General features: G+C 38.7%; 1 protein-coding gene across 1 annotated transcript in view; it reads right to left on the minus strand.

Annotated features, from left to right (window-relative positions):
* The window catches only part of SNX25 (sorting nexin 25), an 84,190-nt gene that overhangs the window by 41,054 nt on the left and 23,091 nt on the right, over positions 1 to 20,045 (minus strand). The window contains exons 5-7 of the mRNA XM_026846645.1: positions 10,766 to 10,945; positions 9,716 to 9,902; positions 3,856 to 3,926 (exon numbers count right to left, since the gene is read on the minus strand). Of these exons, the coding sequence (XP_026702446.1) occupies positions 3,856 to 3,926; positions 9,716 to 9,902; positions 10,766 to 10,945 (438 nt within the window). The remainder of the gene's footprint in view (positions 1 to 3,855; positions 3,927 to 9,715; positions 9,903 to 10,765; positions 10,946 to 20,045) is intronic.

The following is a 20,045-nucleotide window of genomic DNA, read 5'->3' on the forward strand; positions in this document are numbered from 1 at the left end:
GAAAGGCAAGATGAGAAGAGAGTTTTACAGTTAAAGCTGTAGAGAGATGAGATTCTTCCAACCAGAGCACATGTGACTGCAGAGAAGAGCACAGTCCAAAAATATCAATAGGAAGAAAACCCAAAGATGATTAAAAAAACCCCAAAACCCACTCCCAAACCCAAGGCAGCTCCTGCAGTCACTGCTGGAGTGACCTGGACCACAGAAGAGGATACATTAAGATGATGCAGTTTGGAGAATTAACGCAGGTACACGTACACATCAGATTCAGCACTTTTGTGCTAGTGTACATGAGTGAAGTAGTGTAGTGTCAGCATGCAAGATAACAGCTTCTATTTACAGTGGCCTGCACTACTCCAAAACAAGCCATCAACACCTCTGAAAACAGTAATGCTATATCACATTTCTTATTCAGCTTTAGCAATGACCAAAAGCAACTCTCCCGGCCACAGAAGTTTTATCATCCACCCACAACAAGCATCATACTGTGAACCTCTCAAATTATTTTGTCTCAGCTTTTAAGACATTTGACTCTCTCAGGGAGTCAAATGCAAAACTTACTGCTTAACATGAATCAGATGCTTTTGTACGTTTTCGTTTGCTCTCCTATGCTCACATGCCAGAAGATTCAAGTGATAGAAATCTGAAAAGAAAAAAGACCCTATAACATGCCATTTTTTACTACAAAGGATTTAATACAGTGATGTTTAGAAGTACTTTAGAAGTACTTTCTGCTTTTATTAGAGGGCCCTAACAGCTAAATATTTTGCCAATAGGTGGCACCAACACTAGTTAAATCAAGCGTAAAGAACCCTGTCCTTGCCGAGGGACAGGCCTTCCTCTCCAACCCCTCTAGGCACCAACATCAAATGTATACTTTGGTATCACCAGATAAAATAGTAAAAGAAGTCAAGGCAACTGTAGCTCATATGAAGAGTCATCAGTCTGAAACCTAGTCCTCAGGCTACTCATGCTTTAATAATAGACACCTAATCTTTTTATAAACAAAATATTTTGGGTCAGTTTTAGAATCTTAATTATGTCTCCTCCACTGATAGCAAAGGTGTGCAATCCTGCTCAGGCGTATTCATAGTCATGTACTTGCACAACACTTGCTTTGCTTAGATAGTAGCTAAGCTCTCGCTGCTGAAGTGGCCACTCCTGCTGCACTAAGTGCTCCTCACACTTGAAAATGCTGCCTCAGAAAGCTCCTATGTCTCAAACTGATGGAGGCTGAGACTCCATCCATGTACATATTATTCTACACTTGCTCTACTCTTATAGTCTGAGAGTGGGTATCACGCTCAACAGACTGCTGGACAGCCAAAGTTCAGCTGCTCTAGCAGAACACACATGCACTAAAGAAGTTATATTTTCAGGACTCAAACTTGCCATAGGAAAAAAGGAAATAGCTACCAGTAAGACTATCTCTTGTCAGGCTGGAATCAAGGCTAAGAGATGCCCATGACACAAAAGGCAACAGCTCATTTACTAGAAGGAAAGGGGAGACTGTCATATGCATCGAACACCCATGCTCACACACATTTTTATGGGCATGCAGCAGGTATTGGGGGAACAGATTCAAAGGAGAGAGATAGAGTAAGATTGTGCAAACACACTTCCATTTTGCATAAAGCTTACATTTAGTTATTCACCATGTAATCCAGCTGTTGCAGGGTAGCAGTATGCTGTGACATCCAGAAATGGAAACGTCAAAAGGTGACGTAAGCAATGTGGTGGTCTGTTCTATAGAGTTCAACAATCTTTGTAGCAGAAGTGAGCTGTGCTGTTTTTTTTGTTGGCTTTGTTTTGTTTTAAGGAAGGTAGCACAGCTTTTTTTCCTTAAACTTTTCTTCCTAAAATTCAGGAACATGTTAGATTCATTACCACCTTAGTGAAATATGTCTCCACCTACTTCAGGAGAAACAAGACACAAAAAAGTCTTCAGAACTAGATTTTAACCCTCTACAGCTTTGGTAGCCCTCTTAAAGTTTACTGTACATAGACTGAGCCTGAAAATTTTTGGTAGACAAAAACCTTAGCAGAATAACCGAAAGAGATTAGAAACGTTCCTTAAATTTGTCTGACTATATTAAGATTGTATTGTATGACTCTGTTGGACACTGTTCCACATGTCAAGCAAAAAAAAAAATCACATTTTTCTTCAGGCACAATGTGAATAACAATTGGATATTTAATAAATAAAAGGTTTAGCTACAGTAGCCCCACTGGCTAATATAGCCAGCAGTGGAAATCAACTCAAACAACATACAAGATTGCCATAGGGCTGAATTAATAATGAAAGTCAATACCTTAACAGAAAACTTCAGTGCACCAGCTAGTGCAATTTCTATTGGATTTTTTTAAATACAGGTAAAATACAAGAGCCCATAAAAATGCAGAAAAATCTTCACCACAGAGTAAACAGAACCAGATCCACTTTGGCAGAATATACAGCAATCATCTTTTTATATCTATTCTGCAGTACCAGGTATTTGTAGCTTCAGAAGAACATCTTCTGTTCAGGGTTTAGAACAGTGGATAGTTAACCAGATAAACTCAAGTGAGATAAAGTGAGACAGTAATTAATTGTAGGAACCTAAACTGTATAAAAATACTCCCCAAATCAATTCTTGTCACAACAAAGACCAATGGCAGCACAAATGGAAGCATGGGCTTAGCAAGATTGATTTTTCATAATGTACTCACAGTTAATTTCCCTGTTCTCATTTTATTACTTTATGAAACAGACTTTCCATTAAATTTACATCTGAGAAATATTAATATATTTTTCTGCAATGTACACTTGAGCAAAATCCAGTGCCTATTTTTCCTTTTGCCTTGCTTTGACACAAGCAATTTATCCTACAGAAATGCATGTCTAACTCTACACTGTGGAATGCAAACAAAAGACTTATCAGTGTTGACCTTTCAGAATATACTTTCAGAAACGTAAGCAAAGATCCCAAACTTTCAGACTGCCCAAAGATTCCCCCTCCCTGCCCTTGGCATGTTTATTTTCCATTTCTGCATTTTTCATTACACTTAAATCACTTTTAGATGCTTTCCTTTGTGATAGAAGGAGCTAGAAAAGGATTATTTTTTTTAACCTGACAGATGGAGTTTACATGAGAACCTAAAAGTAAGATCTTTTAGATTTGTTTACAAACAAATGAATTGATATCATCCACTGCCTTCTTATTATGTTTTGATATATCTTAAGTATATCTGTCCAAGCAAAAATTTGGTTGATAATTTTAACATCAATATAATCTCCTGAAATACCACAGTTTTGGTACATTTTGAGAACCATGAAAAGCAGCATATATAAGTACAAATGTAAGATGCATGTGCATTTTAAAAGACAGACGTTGCCAAAACACTCCGGGATTTAAGAGTACTCTGTACTGCAACAAAAACATAATACAATGAAGAGTCAAAATGAAGTCTGACTGACAATTATGCTGTATCATTCCTTCTTCTGTGTTTTGAAAGGAAACCAGACTGAGACTTTGAAGAATGTATTGTATGAAAAAGAAAGAGAAAGCAAGATTCTCAGCATATGCATCTATAATACCAAGAAATCCTAGTTGCAGCAAGTTCTGAAAGTAAATGCATCACAGATATGACCTTTCTGACGATCCATCAGCTTAGATGAAGATGGGGTGGGGGCATAATCATACCATGGGAGTTTCTGGAAGAATCAGACAAATGAAAAAGAACTGAAATAAAAGCACAGCATTCCTAAAATCTGTCTAAAATTCCCACACACACTGATTGCATATGTATGTTGGAGGTTCAAACAGCTTTTCAAAATGAAAACAACAGATGTGACTTAACAAAATGAAATCTTACCTTTCTGCCTCTTCACTTGGGGAATATTGCTGATTGTGGTTGCCTGAACTATTTCCACTACAATCTGATACCTAGTTTGAAAAACAGTAGGGGATAAGGGTGAACAGGGAGAAAAGGAGGGTGGGAAAAAAAAATAAAAATCAAGGTATTAATTTTTTACAATGCGTTCTTCATACAGCAAGCTTAAGAATTAACAAAAACCAAACCACTTCCACCTCCTGCTCACCTGGAAACAGAGTTATTTCTCAGTATATCTGCAACCTAAGGAGTAGTGTGCATATGGAGTAGAGTAGGAAAAAATCTTTAAACAAAAGGAAACAAAAAATCTTGAAACAAAAGGAAAACCTCCAACTAGCAATAATACTGCTCCCTTCTCTCAACTGCACTGCACAATCAGTTTATAATATTCAGTGAACACAATGTAAAGTCATGCTCTTAACATTAAATCTAAGTTTTCTGTAGGAAACGAAGATGGGAGTTCAGTTAAAAAGCAAAGCGCTGTCTTTAAGGGTCTTCTAGCTAATGCACTCAATAAATATATGGAGCATATATAACTTAGAAGAAGAAAAAAAAAATATTACACTAAAGCACTGAAGTACTATGCTCCAGGAATAATTAAAACCTGTTTATCATCTAAAACTATACTACACATAGTGAAAGACAGCTAATGCAGTCAGTAAACTAAATTTTAAGTAAAACCAGTCTTGTAACTAACAGACCCCGTATACTCAAACAAAATGACTGTCAGTTAAATCTTTCATAAATGTCAAAGTTCTAGTCCAAACAAACACTCAAATTCCTCTCTGTGCACTTACTCTGGCAGCTATTAATACTGGTAATAAAGCAAGTATTCTAGTGAATTTAACTAATTCCTGGAGGAGTTCCCTAACCTTATTTATCTAGTTAACTCCTGGATGAAGGCTGAATCCTCCTGGAAAGTCTGCTATTTTCATTACTACTTATTTTCTGTTTAAGAGTCTACGATCCTTAAAAATATATGCCCCTTCTTCCATGTATTCTTCTTTCAGCAACATTATTCAATTCCCCTATTTCTCTTGCCTCCTGTAACTCTTTAAGGATGTGGACAGTCTCTGCCTCTTTGTATAGACACACAGCTTTATACACACAGCATACGCTCACTTACAACTACACTTCCAGAGTTTGGGTTGGGTTTTATTTTTCCCTGCTGTAATCTTTATTCTACCCAACTCCTTAAATTATCAAGTTGAAACCTGAGAACCTGTTTGCAAAGCTTTCTTTTTTCTAAGTCTGTCTTCTTTTGCCACTATTGTATCTTGGTTGTTTCCATCCACCACCACAGTTCTTGCTGAGTCCTTCAGAGGAAGGACAGCTCCATAGTGAGGGTGCTATTTTGGTCTGTAGAAGTCCCACAGTTAATTCCCTGCTCAGACACAGACTTCCCAAATGACACTGGGCAGCTCACTTGGACTTGGTGCCTTGGTTACATCACCTGTAAATGTGTTATAAATAACACTAATTCACCTCACTTGGGCATTATAAGGTAACGGTGAACATTATGAATTTATTAAAAAAGGTGCAGACAACCAAGTAAATACTGCACATGGAAGGTAGTTTCCACTTTCACCTTGCAACTTTTTTCCTTCTAAATTTACTCCCATTTGTTCACATGCATGGTTTTACATGTTTTTATTATCAATACTGTAATACGGCATCTCTTTTTTTTCTGTTCCTCATTGTATTGCCTTATCTAAGGGGAGATGCTCTGAGTTACATCCTCAAAGATACTATTTAGTCTGTTCCTCTCATGCACTGGACTCTGGCTGTAACTACTCAAATGAGAATGCTGTACAACATTGCACCCCAGAAACACCACCACCCTGGCTACACTGCTAGACTATGACCCTTTCCCCTGAAAATCTGTAGCAAATATTCTAGCCGCTACATATTCTGTGGTGCTCGTGAGTAAACATCTAAGAAAGTTTTAAATGTGATGTATTAATTTTATTTTCAAGAAGTAAACTGTACTTGACAAACAGGATAATGGGCTCACATTCACATTACCTCTACCTTCCCACTCTTATCTCTTTCCTATCCTTTGTCATGTTCATCCCTTTCCCTCATTTCTTAAGTAAAAGATGACACAGAGACAGCAATAATGGTCTTTCTTACGATGAACTGTGTAGTGTCCTTTTGCTGCTATACTACTAAATATCAGAATAAATATAATGCTCATCTTGAAATCAGAATGAAAACTACCCACCAGTTTATTTCCTTATCACTATTCTTCTCAGCTACGTTTTTAACTCATCACGTCTTTTTTATCTCTAGTCTTCTTCTGACAGAGCAAGTAAATTTGTTTCACATCTGATGTGGAAGAATTCATATTTTCTTCCTTATTTGTAGCAGACTTCCAATTTATCCATGCTAACTTAAATCTGAGGGGAAATGAAGGTGAAATTTCACTGTTAAACTTTTTCTTCTTGAGAGAAATAGGGACAACACATTTTATGGAAACTTGATAAAGCAGGAATAGAACTCTGCCTCCCTTCATGTCAAGCAACAATGAAGGTCAACATTATAAAGAGTGACTCTGAAGGATGTTTGTAGATAACCGTACAATGGTCACTTCTCTGGAAGCTTTGTTTGTCTGGGGTTTCCTCCCCCCTCCAAATCCAGATTTTCAGAAAACAAAAGTATGAAAGGAAATAGCTCCTTTGAAACCAGCAAATGACTCTTTATGAAAACAAGTATCAGCTCCTCAAGTGTCCCTTATAAAAATGAAAGGGATGTTTCCACAAAGCAATAGAGAGAAGTTCTGCTAAGAGATAGTGACCAGATGTTAGATATGTTAGATAAAGTGACCAACTGTCAGATATTAACGAGCCATGAATTTAGAAGGATCTCCAAAATTAAGACGTAGTTCCTGCATCATTTAAAGAAGTTCTAAAAATAAAACCCATAAAAGCAATGCAGAAAATCAATACGGTATTTCTTCTTACAGTTAACGCTTCTAAGCAAGGAGAGAAAAAAGATTTGGAAAATCCTAGTGCCATACTAGCCTTTCAGAGAGAGCTATTTGCAAGGCAGAAAGCTGGTTCACTTGCTTACAAGGAGATCCAACACACACATAGCCTCCCACTCTTCTGGTTTCCTGGCCAAGAGCAACAACACCCTTCACCCACAGGTTTCTACTCATCCAGCTGAGGATTTTTCCCTACTTGCCCCGTAACAAATACCTTTTTCTAACCACAAGAAAGCCTAGCAAAACTCTGTTAATGAAATCACCTCATGTGCATACATCAAGGACCACCCAGGAGTCAAGCTTTCTTGACTACAGTCCATCAAAAGCCTGAGGAATTGTTTGTCAGTGCTCCATGGACTCTTCCACTGCACAACATATTTTATGTTTATTTTAGTAGATAGAAATTAATCTGCAAAGATAAAGCATGGCAGGGAAGTTTAAAACAAAACCACACAAAACAACAAACCCCAAACAAGAAAAAAAAAAAAAACAAAACACACACACACACACAAAAAAAACCCCCACACCAACCCCCCCCCCCCAAGTTTCTCAGCAACTGTAGTGCCTTGGGATAAATTTCCCTCAAAGCTAAGCCTACACAGAAAATTGTTACTACTTATAGCTGTTCTTTACCAAGACGTTACATGGCAACATTAGGAGTAATAGGAGGCTTATAGTTCATGAATGCCATGTACTAGCTTACAACAGGCACTGAAAAATGGTTTCCAAATAAAATCAAGAAAATAAATTTTTGATAAACAATATCAAAATCCAGAATAGCATATAACTGGGAAATGTGTTTAAGTACAACATGCCAGTAACTTATTTGATGTAGGAAGACCACGAGAAGCATTCTCCCCACTCTTGTCGCTCTGACAGACTCTAATTTTGTCCTCGGTGTTAACTGCACAATGGCTTGTTTCTTTCTAATTTCTTCATTATAGACTTTTCTGTATTTCACTGTTGTGATCTACAGTCTGAAATGTCACTTAGTTTGTTCATCTACAATACCACTTTTTTTCCTCCCATCCATATTGGGACCACTGATGGTTTCTTTGAAATAAATCTGTAAATTTTCACTGGTAAATGATGAAAGCTTTGCAAAATATACTACATAACTCTGAAATGACTACAGGTTGGCCCACCTCTCTCGAGTTGCTCCCACAGTGCTGGAGAACAAACAGAAAAGGAATTCCTCCTCTCAGAGGAACACTCTAACCAGCTTCCCAGAGACTGGCTTTATACAAACTGAGGAAGGATGCACACTGCCTCCAAAATCAAATACTGTTTCTCTTTGAAAAGAAGATGTTTTCTCAGACATTTTCCATGTAAATGATGACCAGCTCAGACTGACAAACATTACAGAGGGTGTAGAGAAACACATCTCAAGACCACGGTAGCTGGACTCCACAGGCTAGAAAGGAAAAACCTAAGTGCAGCCAAACCCACATTATTTCATAAAGTAAATTTGCTATCTGATAGAGAACACAATTTAAGGTGACCTATCATCTAAAAAGAGAGCACACTGAGCATTAATGTGCCTGAACAACAACAGAGGATTTGGGTTTCTTCTGAAACAAGCAGATCCATTAGTGTGATTATGCTAATAAATATGATGTCAATTAGGTTTTAGACAGAGTCTAATAGAGAGTAATTTCTGCTCTCAGGAAAGGCACACTGGGCCAGAGTAAAGAGCAAATTTTACAGCAGATGAACAATAAGTAGCCAAGCAACAAAATCACTTCACCATCACCTAAATGTATTTTCCTATCTCTGAGATGCAAGTGGTTTTAAATCAAAGAAAAGAACAAGAGAACGAAAGATGCTATTTAAGCATCCCACATACTCCATCTTGTTAAACCATCACTTGGCCTGACTAAGCCAAGTCTAACAGGTCCGGGTCACAACAGATGACACAGTGGACCAAATGGGACTGATGTGCTTTTATCTTTCAGATGTTGCTGCAGCCCTTTAGGAAGAGAGAAAGGTGACCTGCAGCAGCAATTGAAGAGAGTCAGAGAAGAGAAAAAAAATACCAGTTCTGGTTGGTGGTAACAGATTAGGACAAACACTCTGGAAATGGCTTCAACAGTACTCCAAAAGCTTTGGTGTGCTCAACAAAACCCATTCAAGGACATCTAGGGAGACCCTACGGCAGTATCTCTGCTCGCCGCTACCCAGTCACTTGTTCCTTTATCCTTTCACTTACATCAGAAAACAGAGGAGAAACAGCTCAGCTATAAAGGTAGAGCAAGAATGAACATCTTGAACCTGGGCAAGCAGGCTTGAGATGCAAGCAGTTATCTCATGTTATGATGAAAGACAGAAGGAAAAGAGATGAGATTTAGGGTGATGGAGAGGCAGAAATTAGTATGAAAGTGAGCAGGTGCTATTTGCAGTAGAAAACAGGAGCACAAACACCTCTTTCCATGTCACAGGATCACAGCAAGCTGCTCTGAATGCCCAGTGTCCATAGTGTCACCAGATCACCATGGCCAGCCATACTTCATACTTCATAAAGATAATGAGGAGATAACCACGCACTAGTGGAAATTCAACATATTATCTCCACATAGGCAAGCTGTAAAGAAGGGTCTGGTCAACAGTACAGTCATCTCCACTACACTATTAAGCAGAATTTTTTAACATTTTCTGGCACCAAACTAAAAACCTGACTATGTTAGAGATTTAATGAATGTGGTGGCTTACCATCCTTAATGTCTCTGCTTCATCAAAAGAAAAAGAAATCTAGAATTGAATTTAAAAAGAAAAATCACAATTCATTCAAATCTCAGTAATGGGTTGGCAAAAGAAGCATGTTTAGTTTTGAATGAGCTATAGTGAAACATTCAATACCTCAGTTGTTTCAGGAACTCAACATCGGAGCTGCTGTTAATGAGCTTGATGAACTCCTCATAAGAAGGAGCATATGTGTAGTCTTTCTTCTGATGCTCATTCATCTGTTCTCTGTACTCCAGCTGGCTGAGTAGCGTTCGGTTAATATAATCTGGATCACTCAGCAGTTCCACCACTGGTTTCAATACTGGAGAGGAAAAATATTTTAAAACAAAATCCTTATGCTGAAGAACAACTGCTGTCCTTCAAAAGAAAACTGCAGAAAAAAGGCAAAAATAAATATGCAAGTTGATAAGAATCCAAAACCAGTCTTCTGGACTACAGAGTACATTTGAGATTGGATGTACCTTCTTGACAAAATTGTTTATTTATTCTATTAAACAAATTGATGTACATTGACAAAGCTGAGCTCTATTTGGAAAATTCCAAGTGCCTTTGTTTTTTTCTGCTGTGTGCCTTGAAGGCTATGACATTACTGACACTATAAATGAAAATCAAAAGTAAACTGAATTGCATAATACACTTGAGACTTCATCATTCTGAATTTGACTTCAGTGACATAAAAAATGACTAATGTATTTATAATCAGATTAAAGTGTAGCTGATAAAATAAAAAGCAAGTTAGACACCCCTGAATTAAAAAAACACACTGAGTAAGTCAAAGTCTGAAAAAATTTCACTAAATTTGGTATCATAATTCAGTTGTTATCAAATCATAAAGCCTACTGATTTCCATGTATCTGAATAGAATCTAAAAGGCCAGAATTATTCATATGATCACTAAAAATAATGCCATGGAAGACTGAAGAAGTGTTCTTCTATGAAAAAAATAGAAGAATGGAATGGACAAGTTATGTTTTATTCTGAAAAGTGATAAACAGCCCAGCATCCAGTAAGGAGAGTCAAGTAAGTATATGCTTGACTATGAGAATATAAGTGTCTCATTGGTTATCACAAAAATTAAAAGCAGAGAATCAAGATTTAATGAAGTCTGTAATTACTAATATTGTACAGGTACAAATGATTAATCATCTCTGATCTTTGATCTACCTTTTGTTGCAAGTATTTCTGCAAGGACTATGCGCAAGCTGACAGACTGGACATCCTTTGAGGGTAGGAGACAATACACCAGAATTTGAGAACATTTTTGCAGGAATCTTACTTCTTCATCAGAGCTCCTCAAGCATGGGTGCAGCAAAAAAGAAGGGGGGGGGGGGGAAAGAGAGAGAACTTACATACCACTTGTATCATTAGTTGTCGCTAATTGATAAAATATCCAAAATCCATTATCAGATAAGTAACTTCAGTAAAGAAACTCTAAACCAGGTATATTGTTCAAATCCTGCTAATTTTCCTTAATGATATTAAGAAACATTTACACATTCCTTTGTCCTGTCAATGTTTTCACCTGCCAAAATAGAAATGCAGTATTTTAAAACTTCATCAAATAGAACCTAGCAAGTGTGAGGAAAAAAATTTCTCCAAATAAAAAACCCAGTTGTTCCATCATTGAACTTACAGTGAAATCTTGTCCAGTTTTTCAGAAGAATTAACAAGACAAACTCAAGAAGCAAATACATTCCCGTAGAGCAAGCGAATTACAGGCCTGAACCTCAAAGCAGAGGATCTGGGATCATATCCAGTTTGAGAAACAGGTCTATCTGTTAGACACTGAAGTTACTGTCTCTTCTTTGCTACTGGCAAATGAATCTCCCAGTAAACTGGCCTGTTTGACCTGACATTTCCTAGAAGAGCAGTTTCCAACTTGCCACCTGCTGGCTACATCAAATTGGTCTGTGCAAGACACCTATGCAGTAACAGACTTAGCATTATCAGGCACCTACACTGTAAGTGGAAAACCAGTTTAGAAAAAGATTTAAAAATACACCCACAGATTTGGAAAGAGGGTGGAATCGTGATGGCAAACAAAGAAAGGTGAATTGACTCCCAAAGTGCAAAAGAACTTGGCCAGACAAGTTCTCTCAGTAGTTCAGCAAGTGAGACTCAACCATACTGTCACCAGTATCAGGTGCATTCTGGAAAGCATGAAACTGGAAAGCATGGAACTACAGGGGCTCAGTGTGTATGTGTATGTACAATCCCACTTTTGGGACAATATCCCCGTGGGCAGCATGCTTATCCTAGAGGGGGTGAGAGGCTCTGGACTTTAAACTCTGCTCAGTCTGACAGGCCTGAACCTGCATCTTCCAAGTCCCATCCAAGTCACCTCTCAGCCAGATCACAGATTTGGTGAGTCACCTCTTGGCCAAATCAAGTAACAACACTCGCTTGGATCTGAGCATCTCAGACACGAATAGATCACAGAACTATTCAGAGAAGAAAGAACTTGCCTCAAGCTGACTTCTCTGATCAGCAAGCTGAAGTTGGAATATGCTCATGTTATATATTAATAAATCACCACAGATTAAAAAAATTGGGAACAAAGTGACAGTTTTTCTCCATCATTCTAAACACTTCAGAATCAAGGTTCATATTGCCTGTCTTCAGTGCAGTCAGATCCTTGCCTATGGCTAATTCTGGTTCAGCTTCAAGAAGGAGGCAGGAGAACACTCTCAGCCGGAATTGCTCTCAGCCTGCTGGTGAAGGCATTCACTGTCATCCACTCACTCACTGTAAGGGTTATGCAGGCTGGATACTAATGGATGGAGGAAATTCAAAATTTCTTAAACATGCACAGCAACATGCTGCCGGATGAGCAAGCCTATGATAGCAAAGTCTGTGTTGTCTGCAGACTCCCCACAAACAGTTCTTCTGATCACAGCTCTGAAAGAAGCAGGGAACAAACTTCCCCCACCTTGATTTTGTGCCCAATACCAACAAGTTCATCTCCTCACAGGTGCCACTGGTTTTCTGGACTTCTCAGAACTTGCTTCACTGGAGGTGCCAAGGGAACGCCTCAGTGCAGGTCAGAGCAGCACCTTTTCTTTACATAAAAATGGCTGCAGAAGCAGACACAAGGTGCCCTAGCAGTTCTTTCATGGCCATACGTCTGATGCGCTCCAATCACAGATTTAAACAGCAAGGTGACCATGCTAGGGGCTACAGCGAGACAGATGCAGCATCACCTGAGAGGCACTATGGTAATTTCCAAAGGCAGAGAGTACTGGTCTTCAGCAGACAGCTCTAAGGTGTTACAAAAGCTCATACCAGTGCTTCCACTCCCACCATCTGCTATAGCGTCTGCTTCCTTTCCAAAGCTAGAGGCTGCTGTCCTGGTTAGAGTCAACTAACTGTTACTCAGAATTGTTCCAAGCCCATTGCCTCAGTATGTGATAAAGTGATCAAGAACTGTACACAGTCAAACCAAAAGTTTTCAGTTAAGACATTGCTATGTGGCCACTAGTGACAGGCAGCATAGTGTAACGACTGACTTTTGGTAGTCAGTCCAGGAGAGAACAAATACGTTGGAATCGTAATAACACTCTAATAATAGCTCTAATTCTGTTCTAATAATACAAGTCATTTGTCTGAAGGGAATCAAAATTAGTTTAATTAATTTTCAGAACAATAGGAATGTAAAGATGACGTGGTTTTAATTTGATAGAAGTCTCTTATTCAATCTCAAATTAAATGTTTTGTTTTCAAATGTGGATCATGGAGGGGGTTTTGATTGTTAGAAGCAAGAAACATTACAAAACAAGTCTCTTGGAACAGCTTGGACATAAACACTCTGTTCTTCTTAGGAGCAGTAGTGTATGAAGATGATGTGTAGTCTTCATTATCAACCCAGCGCAGGTGGTGCAGCTGACTGAGCTCAGAAAGCTGTTCATCTTGTTCTGGTAGGATCTTTTCTCTCTGGCAGCTGAATACCTAGATATTTTCCTCAATGGATTTCCATTCCTCTTGCATATTCCAACATATCTTACAGACTTCACCACATGGCATCAAACATTCCCCATCACATGCTCTCCCTAAAGGCACTCATTGTATAACCAAAACCAGACACATCCCAGACAGATTACTGGCAGACAGAAAGTCTGGGTCATTTATGTAAACCTACTTCTTACTGGGGAAGTAAAGGCTGACTTTTCCGGACAGGTTGGTTCAGCTGAAGTCAGCCACTTAGAAACACAGCCAAAAGCATATGCAAAATGCTGGCAAACAGGATGACTTACATCGAACATCAGTTGACTAGCAGCAAACTAACCTCTCCTAACAACTGATTCCTGTGTATTAACAATGACACAGTTAGAACTAAAAACAAGTGGTGAATGCTTTTTTGCCCATGAACACAAAAATGCCATCTTTTTGGACACTCTGACCTTACTCGTGGGACATTCTGCATAGTGATTAGATCAAGCTATACTTTCATAACACATGAAAAGCACAAAACTGAGCCATAATGCACATAAAATTTCACTAAACTGAGATTAAGTCTTTTTTGCCTTCAATATTTCTCTACAAGTTTCTTGAGGAACGCCAGTCTGTTTGGGACTACAAAAAGCCTGGAGCATTAACTATCATCTGTGCAAGAGAAGTAATTTCTCATGATCTTAGTCTCTCTACTGCACAAATTTATTCCCAATCAACAGCCAATACATAGAGCTTGGCTGAGTTGAACCTGTGCCAGAACTTTTCTGATACACAGTCAACAGAACACAAATGGAAAATGGAACAGAATAAACAAGTAGAAAGGCAAATATTTGATTCTTACACTTCTGATTTGTCTAATGTGCTTCCTGCCTACAGGAATGCAAGGGGGGAGCGCAGTTGCATACTCTCCAGTTGACAGGTCATTTAAGAAGAATTTTTCTTGGAGTTATCTCCATTACCTAAGGCAGCATGATTCTCTAGAGGAGGTGTTCTTCCAATTGTTTTGAGCTAAACTGTACCTAAAATGTGATCTAAAAAGCGAAAGTGAAGGCACAGAACCCCACCACATTTTTACAAAAAGAATAGAGGAACAAAGTCTTCAGGAAATTCAACTCTAAACAAGCCTTGCATATCAGCTCCAAACAGTTGTGTCAACAAATCCTGCAGTTTTCATTGCTGTTTGGGCAAGAGAAATAAAGGGGAGACTGAAAGCAGGAGAGGAAGCTTGCAGGGAGGCTTAACAGCTACAAACCAAATCAATATGCCAGCAGTAAAATAGACAGGACAAGACATCCACACTTATACTCTCCTTTACATTTATACATGAAGTATTACACTTCCATTTGCTTCAATATAACCATTGATCAGTTTGTAGGGAAAATATATTGTGTGTCAACAAAAGGTCTGCCCAGAAAACAGTGTCCCTTATAAACTGGGCTTCAACTTCGCTGACACTCATAAAAAAATGAGTGGTGAGCAATCACAGAATTAACACCACCACTGCTCAACTACCGAACCAAGACTGTTTACTATACTGGAGCAGGAGCTAAGATGTCCTGATCAGGAATATTCTTAAGGCTTAATATAACACATGGATCCTCAGCTTTGTAGGAATGTGCTCAAGAGTAAAGAAAGGGACTGTTCATTTTGCAGAGACCAACAGGAAAAGCTGAAATTTAACTGCAATCTGCATGCAGGTACACAAAGCAAAGTGCTGCTACATCTCTCCAGTGTCAATAAAGATATTAAGCGCTATTAAATATCCCAAATAGTAATACAGTCATTACTTTTCTTCCTATCCAATTCTGAACATGTGTTATTAGGACTGTGTGGTTGGATTTAAATAAAACAAAAAGTCACTTAATAATCACAGAAAACTTAACTAAAACCCTGTGCAGATATTTTTAGAGAGCTTTGAAAGCCCAGCCAATTATCCATAAATTCCAAGCACAACTGTGTGCAGTGAACTAATATAAATGTGGCACTCCAGCAAACAGACACGACACAAGCTTTATAAACCAGGCTTGTTTAATCTGATTTAGGCAATAGAAGAACAATGGCAACTTAATTCATTTGTGTCTTCTTTAACAATCAAGACTGAAGTAATAGTGACATATATTGGTGTATCAAGATGCAGGTGACTTCAGTGATTTAAAACAGTAGACAGAACTCATGCTCTACACAGCATGCTTACAGGTCATATCCCTCTACAAAGCCAGACATAACTTTTCTGTAGGCCTGCTCTGAATTTTTAACACTATCCAATCCTATCTCATAGCATCAGAAGCAGCAGACTCTGAATACAGATCCATAGGTATGGCCTAACAACGTGAATTCCTTTGTACCAGGTCTGTTCCAAGCAGTACTTTTCTTTGGAACCAAAATGATACCTACTGTAACTAGCCCCTGCTCTGTGATTGTTTCGTGCGGTTACTGAATGTGTATCCCACTAACATCATCAATACTAAGACTTTACCCCTTACTGCTGCAAACCTGCAAGTTCATTCAGTACTTTATAAAGGCAAGCAGAACAGCAGATTTACTCTGGTATTCCTGAAGATCAGCAGTTATAACATTACCAACATTACAGCAATACCATCATTTCCTCCCCATGCTATAACTAAGCAACTCTGAGCCAGTATTAACCACCTCTAACAACAATCCTCATTTCTCAGGAATGCAGGACCCATGGCAGCTCTGTAATACTAGACTATCATCTATGACTGGGCTTCCAGTTTTCCCAATACAGGGACCTCACGGAAATACCTCTTTTTATTTAGGATCTACTCTAGATACTCACAGTTTTAATTAGGACCATCTGGTAACTCCCTGTATTGTAAAGACTCATTACAGTTAGGAGTATTAAAACACTCTTGGTATTTGTGTTTCTATATTGTGTTTCTTCTAACATGAAGCATTGTCTTTATTTTTATATAGTCTCAATGCTCATGATGGCATGGAAGAGCTTAAAAATTAATCCTAAAAGGGGTGAAAAAATAAAAAGCCAACCCCAAAGTTATCATTTACAATGCTCATGCAACTTGGGACTCTCTAGGTTTGGGGTCGGCAATATCACTGGTTCAGGGGCAAGACACACCAAAATAGGTACACTGATTAGGAGACATGTATAACCAGAAGGTTAATGATTACAAACAAGATAAATCTGTCTGCCTTGAAAACAGGAAGCAAGCAAATAAATAAATTATATTAAAAAAAAGAAAAAGAAAGAAAGAAAGAAAGAAAAAAAAAAACCACCAAACCCAAAAAACCCAAACAAACAAAAACCCCCAAAGAGCCTGTAAAAACATGAACAACTCTACAGGAAATTATGTAAGGGTCCTTCCTCTTTAAATAAATAAATAAGTCACAAAATGTTCTCTTCAGCCTTGCTGTTTCTTTAATTAGTCTTTCAAGAGAGTCTTGTAGAGTTACATTTAAGTTTCAATCAGTGCAATTGTGAGCTGAAGTGCACATGCAACTCATTATAAATGACTTTCATCAGTACATTCAACACTCACCACGCACTTTCATCAAACTGATTCTGAGAACTACCAGAACCACATGCAGCCTGCATCTCTTCACCTGTATTGCCCTCAGATCTCTAAGCTTCTTGACAGTGCAGCAGAATGAAAACCACTTGATCTATTTGAACTTTCTAAGAAATAAGAAACAAATTTAGACCTTTACAAGCCAGCATCATAAATACATCTGAAAAAAAGTACCTATTAAAAAAGCCAAACCTCTGAAAATAAACCACACGAAACCCAAAAAGCACAACAAAAACCAAGGACAAAGACCACCAAAATTTCCACAGCTGCTGTTTTTATCAAGATATATTAGCAAGTTTTATAAATCACTTTACCTAATATTTACTCTGAAGAAAACCTTACATTTTATACACATCACTGCTACAACCTTCACGAAAAGGCATTTGACACATCACGTTGATAACAGACCCAAAGAATGTATGAATGGCTTACAAGCTGTGGCATGATCATACCAGCACTAAGGTCCTAATGCTTATTGCGGTGTCTAGGTGATACTCAAGTCATTAACAGGAAACCCAAACTTCCCACACTGAAGCTTGAAGGAAATGGCAAGCTTTAGACGTGGTGCTACCCACGACAACTTTAATAACGTGCTAAGACCTTTGCTTTTCGTGACTCTTGTTCTCAGCACTTCATATAGTTCTCCCATTGCAACGAACCTCTACAATTTCATACTTATCCTCTTGATACCCCTTTCCAGAGGCTGAGTGTGATAAGCAGTTCTTGGTATTCCTGGTTTGTGGGTGGCAAATAGAATTATAAGAGGAAAAAAGAGAAAAACAAAAACTGTGGGAGGTGTTTAGTAGCTATCCTAACAACTTGGATGCATCTATAGGATTAACCAAGTTAAATCTCAAGTGCTTAAATTCCCTTTGCATCAATTCCTTGGCAGTTTGTGGTGGCAGCACCTTTTATTTTTACTGAGTATCTTATCACACTACATATTGTAATCACAAAAAATACAAGTTATATTTCCTGTGTATGCAAAAGTATTCACATGGGCCAAAAAAATTAAGAATCGAGTTGTCCTCTCTCCTTACCCTATCAGTAATACATAGAAAACAAAAGGAATATTATTAAAAGATGTACAATACAAACTTAAATCCCCAAATCACTTGTCATACTGATCACTCAAACAGCAACTTCCCCACAGCACTTCTCCCTCTCACACTTTCCAAGAGCTTTAAGCCCTGAAATATGGGTTATGAAACAGCACTGGGAGTAGCCTGCAGCCCCCAAGCATTCATTTTGCTAAGTCATGACTTATGCTGCAAGACTGGGCACACACACAAAACCACTCTGAGTATTGCATCAGATGTCATGTAGCAGTCAGTGTGCCAGAAGCAGCCTGCAACACCACATACCTGTATTTGCAGAAACCAATTCTTCCTCTGCCTTTGGGATCAAGGTGTCCTAACTGTAGGTTAAAGACAAACACAGAACACTCCCAACAAAAAGATGTAGGAGAAGAAAAAAAAAAAAATCAGCATCACTGACCTTTCTGCAGTGCTTGTCAGGAGGTTCAAGAAGAGGTAAGTATTAACTATCTCTTCAAATATCATTTGCCTACTTATCTCACATAGACAAATCTCATTTTGTCTACACTGCAGTTTAGAGACCACCAGCACAGGGTGTTATTTATCAAATGTTCTGTGGTGATATCTGATGTGGTTGATTTCAGCCCACAATAAGCAAAAGGAACTTCCTCTTCATGTGGACAGCTTCACGGAGAGACACTTACTATTTGTTTTCACTTTGCTAAATCCTTCCGATACTGACTCTGCATTCCATCCAGAGGAACAGTTGGCTCTTGCTTTTAACAAACGTGTTACCAGAGTGGTTAAGTCTAGCCCCCAGAAAGTATACTGCCACCATAGTCAATGCTGCACCCACATACAAACATGAACTTTTCCAGTATTACATACCACTTTAATCAGCTTGTGGTCCAGCCTTGATCACATAAAATGGCATTGCCAGTATTCAGCTAGCTTATATTCTGCTTAGAGTAGCCAAGGAAAGACACTTAAACCAGACATAAAGGAATGAAGGGTTAAAAGCTGCTATAAACCAAGAATGGCCAGATCCTACCCTCTCTACCCTGCAGGATGCACTCGGCTAATCCTGTTATAAATGTGCTCCTGGTTCTGTCAAACATAGGGGAAAAGATTGGTGGCTTCTACCAATAAATATAAGGCTGATTTTTTTTCCGTATCTCAAACTCACAGACTAGCTAACACTGGACACGGGGAAGAATCACATTTCATTTCTATGCTGAGCCAATATTAGGAATGAAAAATATTTTGAATTGCCACAAATATTGTAACTGAAAAGTGACAGGATCCTTTGGAGCCCCAACTGAACCTCAAGGTACACCCTAGTGATGTACGTAAGATGAAGTTGGGAGTTGGCTTGCCTACAGCTTGCATGGCTCTGTGTCACCCCAGACAGTTCTACCCATGGCTAGAGGAGTGTCTCTGCCTTTATTTCACTCTGTAGAATTGTCTGGCAGGCTCAGGAAAGACAGTCACTGTTAAAGAAAGCCAGGGGATAGGCTGAAGAAAGGGGAAACAGACCTAACACTGCCAGGCAGGCTTCCTCCTCCCAATTCCCTGCCTCCCACTGGCCAGTGTGGAAGTGGCCTCTCTTCTCATCATGCTCTCCCTCATTCAGGGAAGCATTTTTCCCCATCTGTTAGCTATTTGTTACTAAGGGGAGCCTTGTGATGATTAAGATAATCCAGAGGGAAAGCAGAAGTAAAGGGAAGGATTGTAACACCCTTCCTCATTCTGAAAAGGCACAGCCTGTTTTCACCTTCTCAGACATCCTGATCTATCAGGTATCACAGGCTGTAGTTAGTCAGTGAACGCTGAAAAGTAAAAGGATTTCTGTGGCTGATGTGCACCGAGTGACAAAACACATGAACTTCACACTGAAGAAACAGACATCTC

This window comes from Athene cunicularia, assembly GCF_003259725.1.
Source record: "Athene cunicularia isolate RWA chromosome 4 unlocalized genomic scaffold, athCun1 chr4_part1, whole genome shotgun sequence".
Taxonomy (NCBI): domain Eukaryota; kingdom Metazoa; phylum Chordata; class Aves; order Strigiformes; family Strigidae; genus Athene; species Athene cunicularia.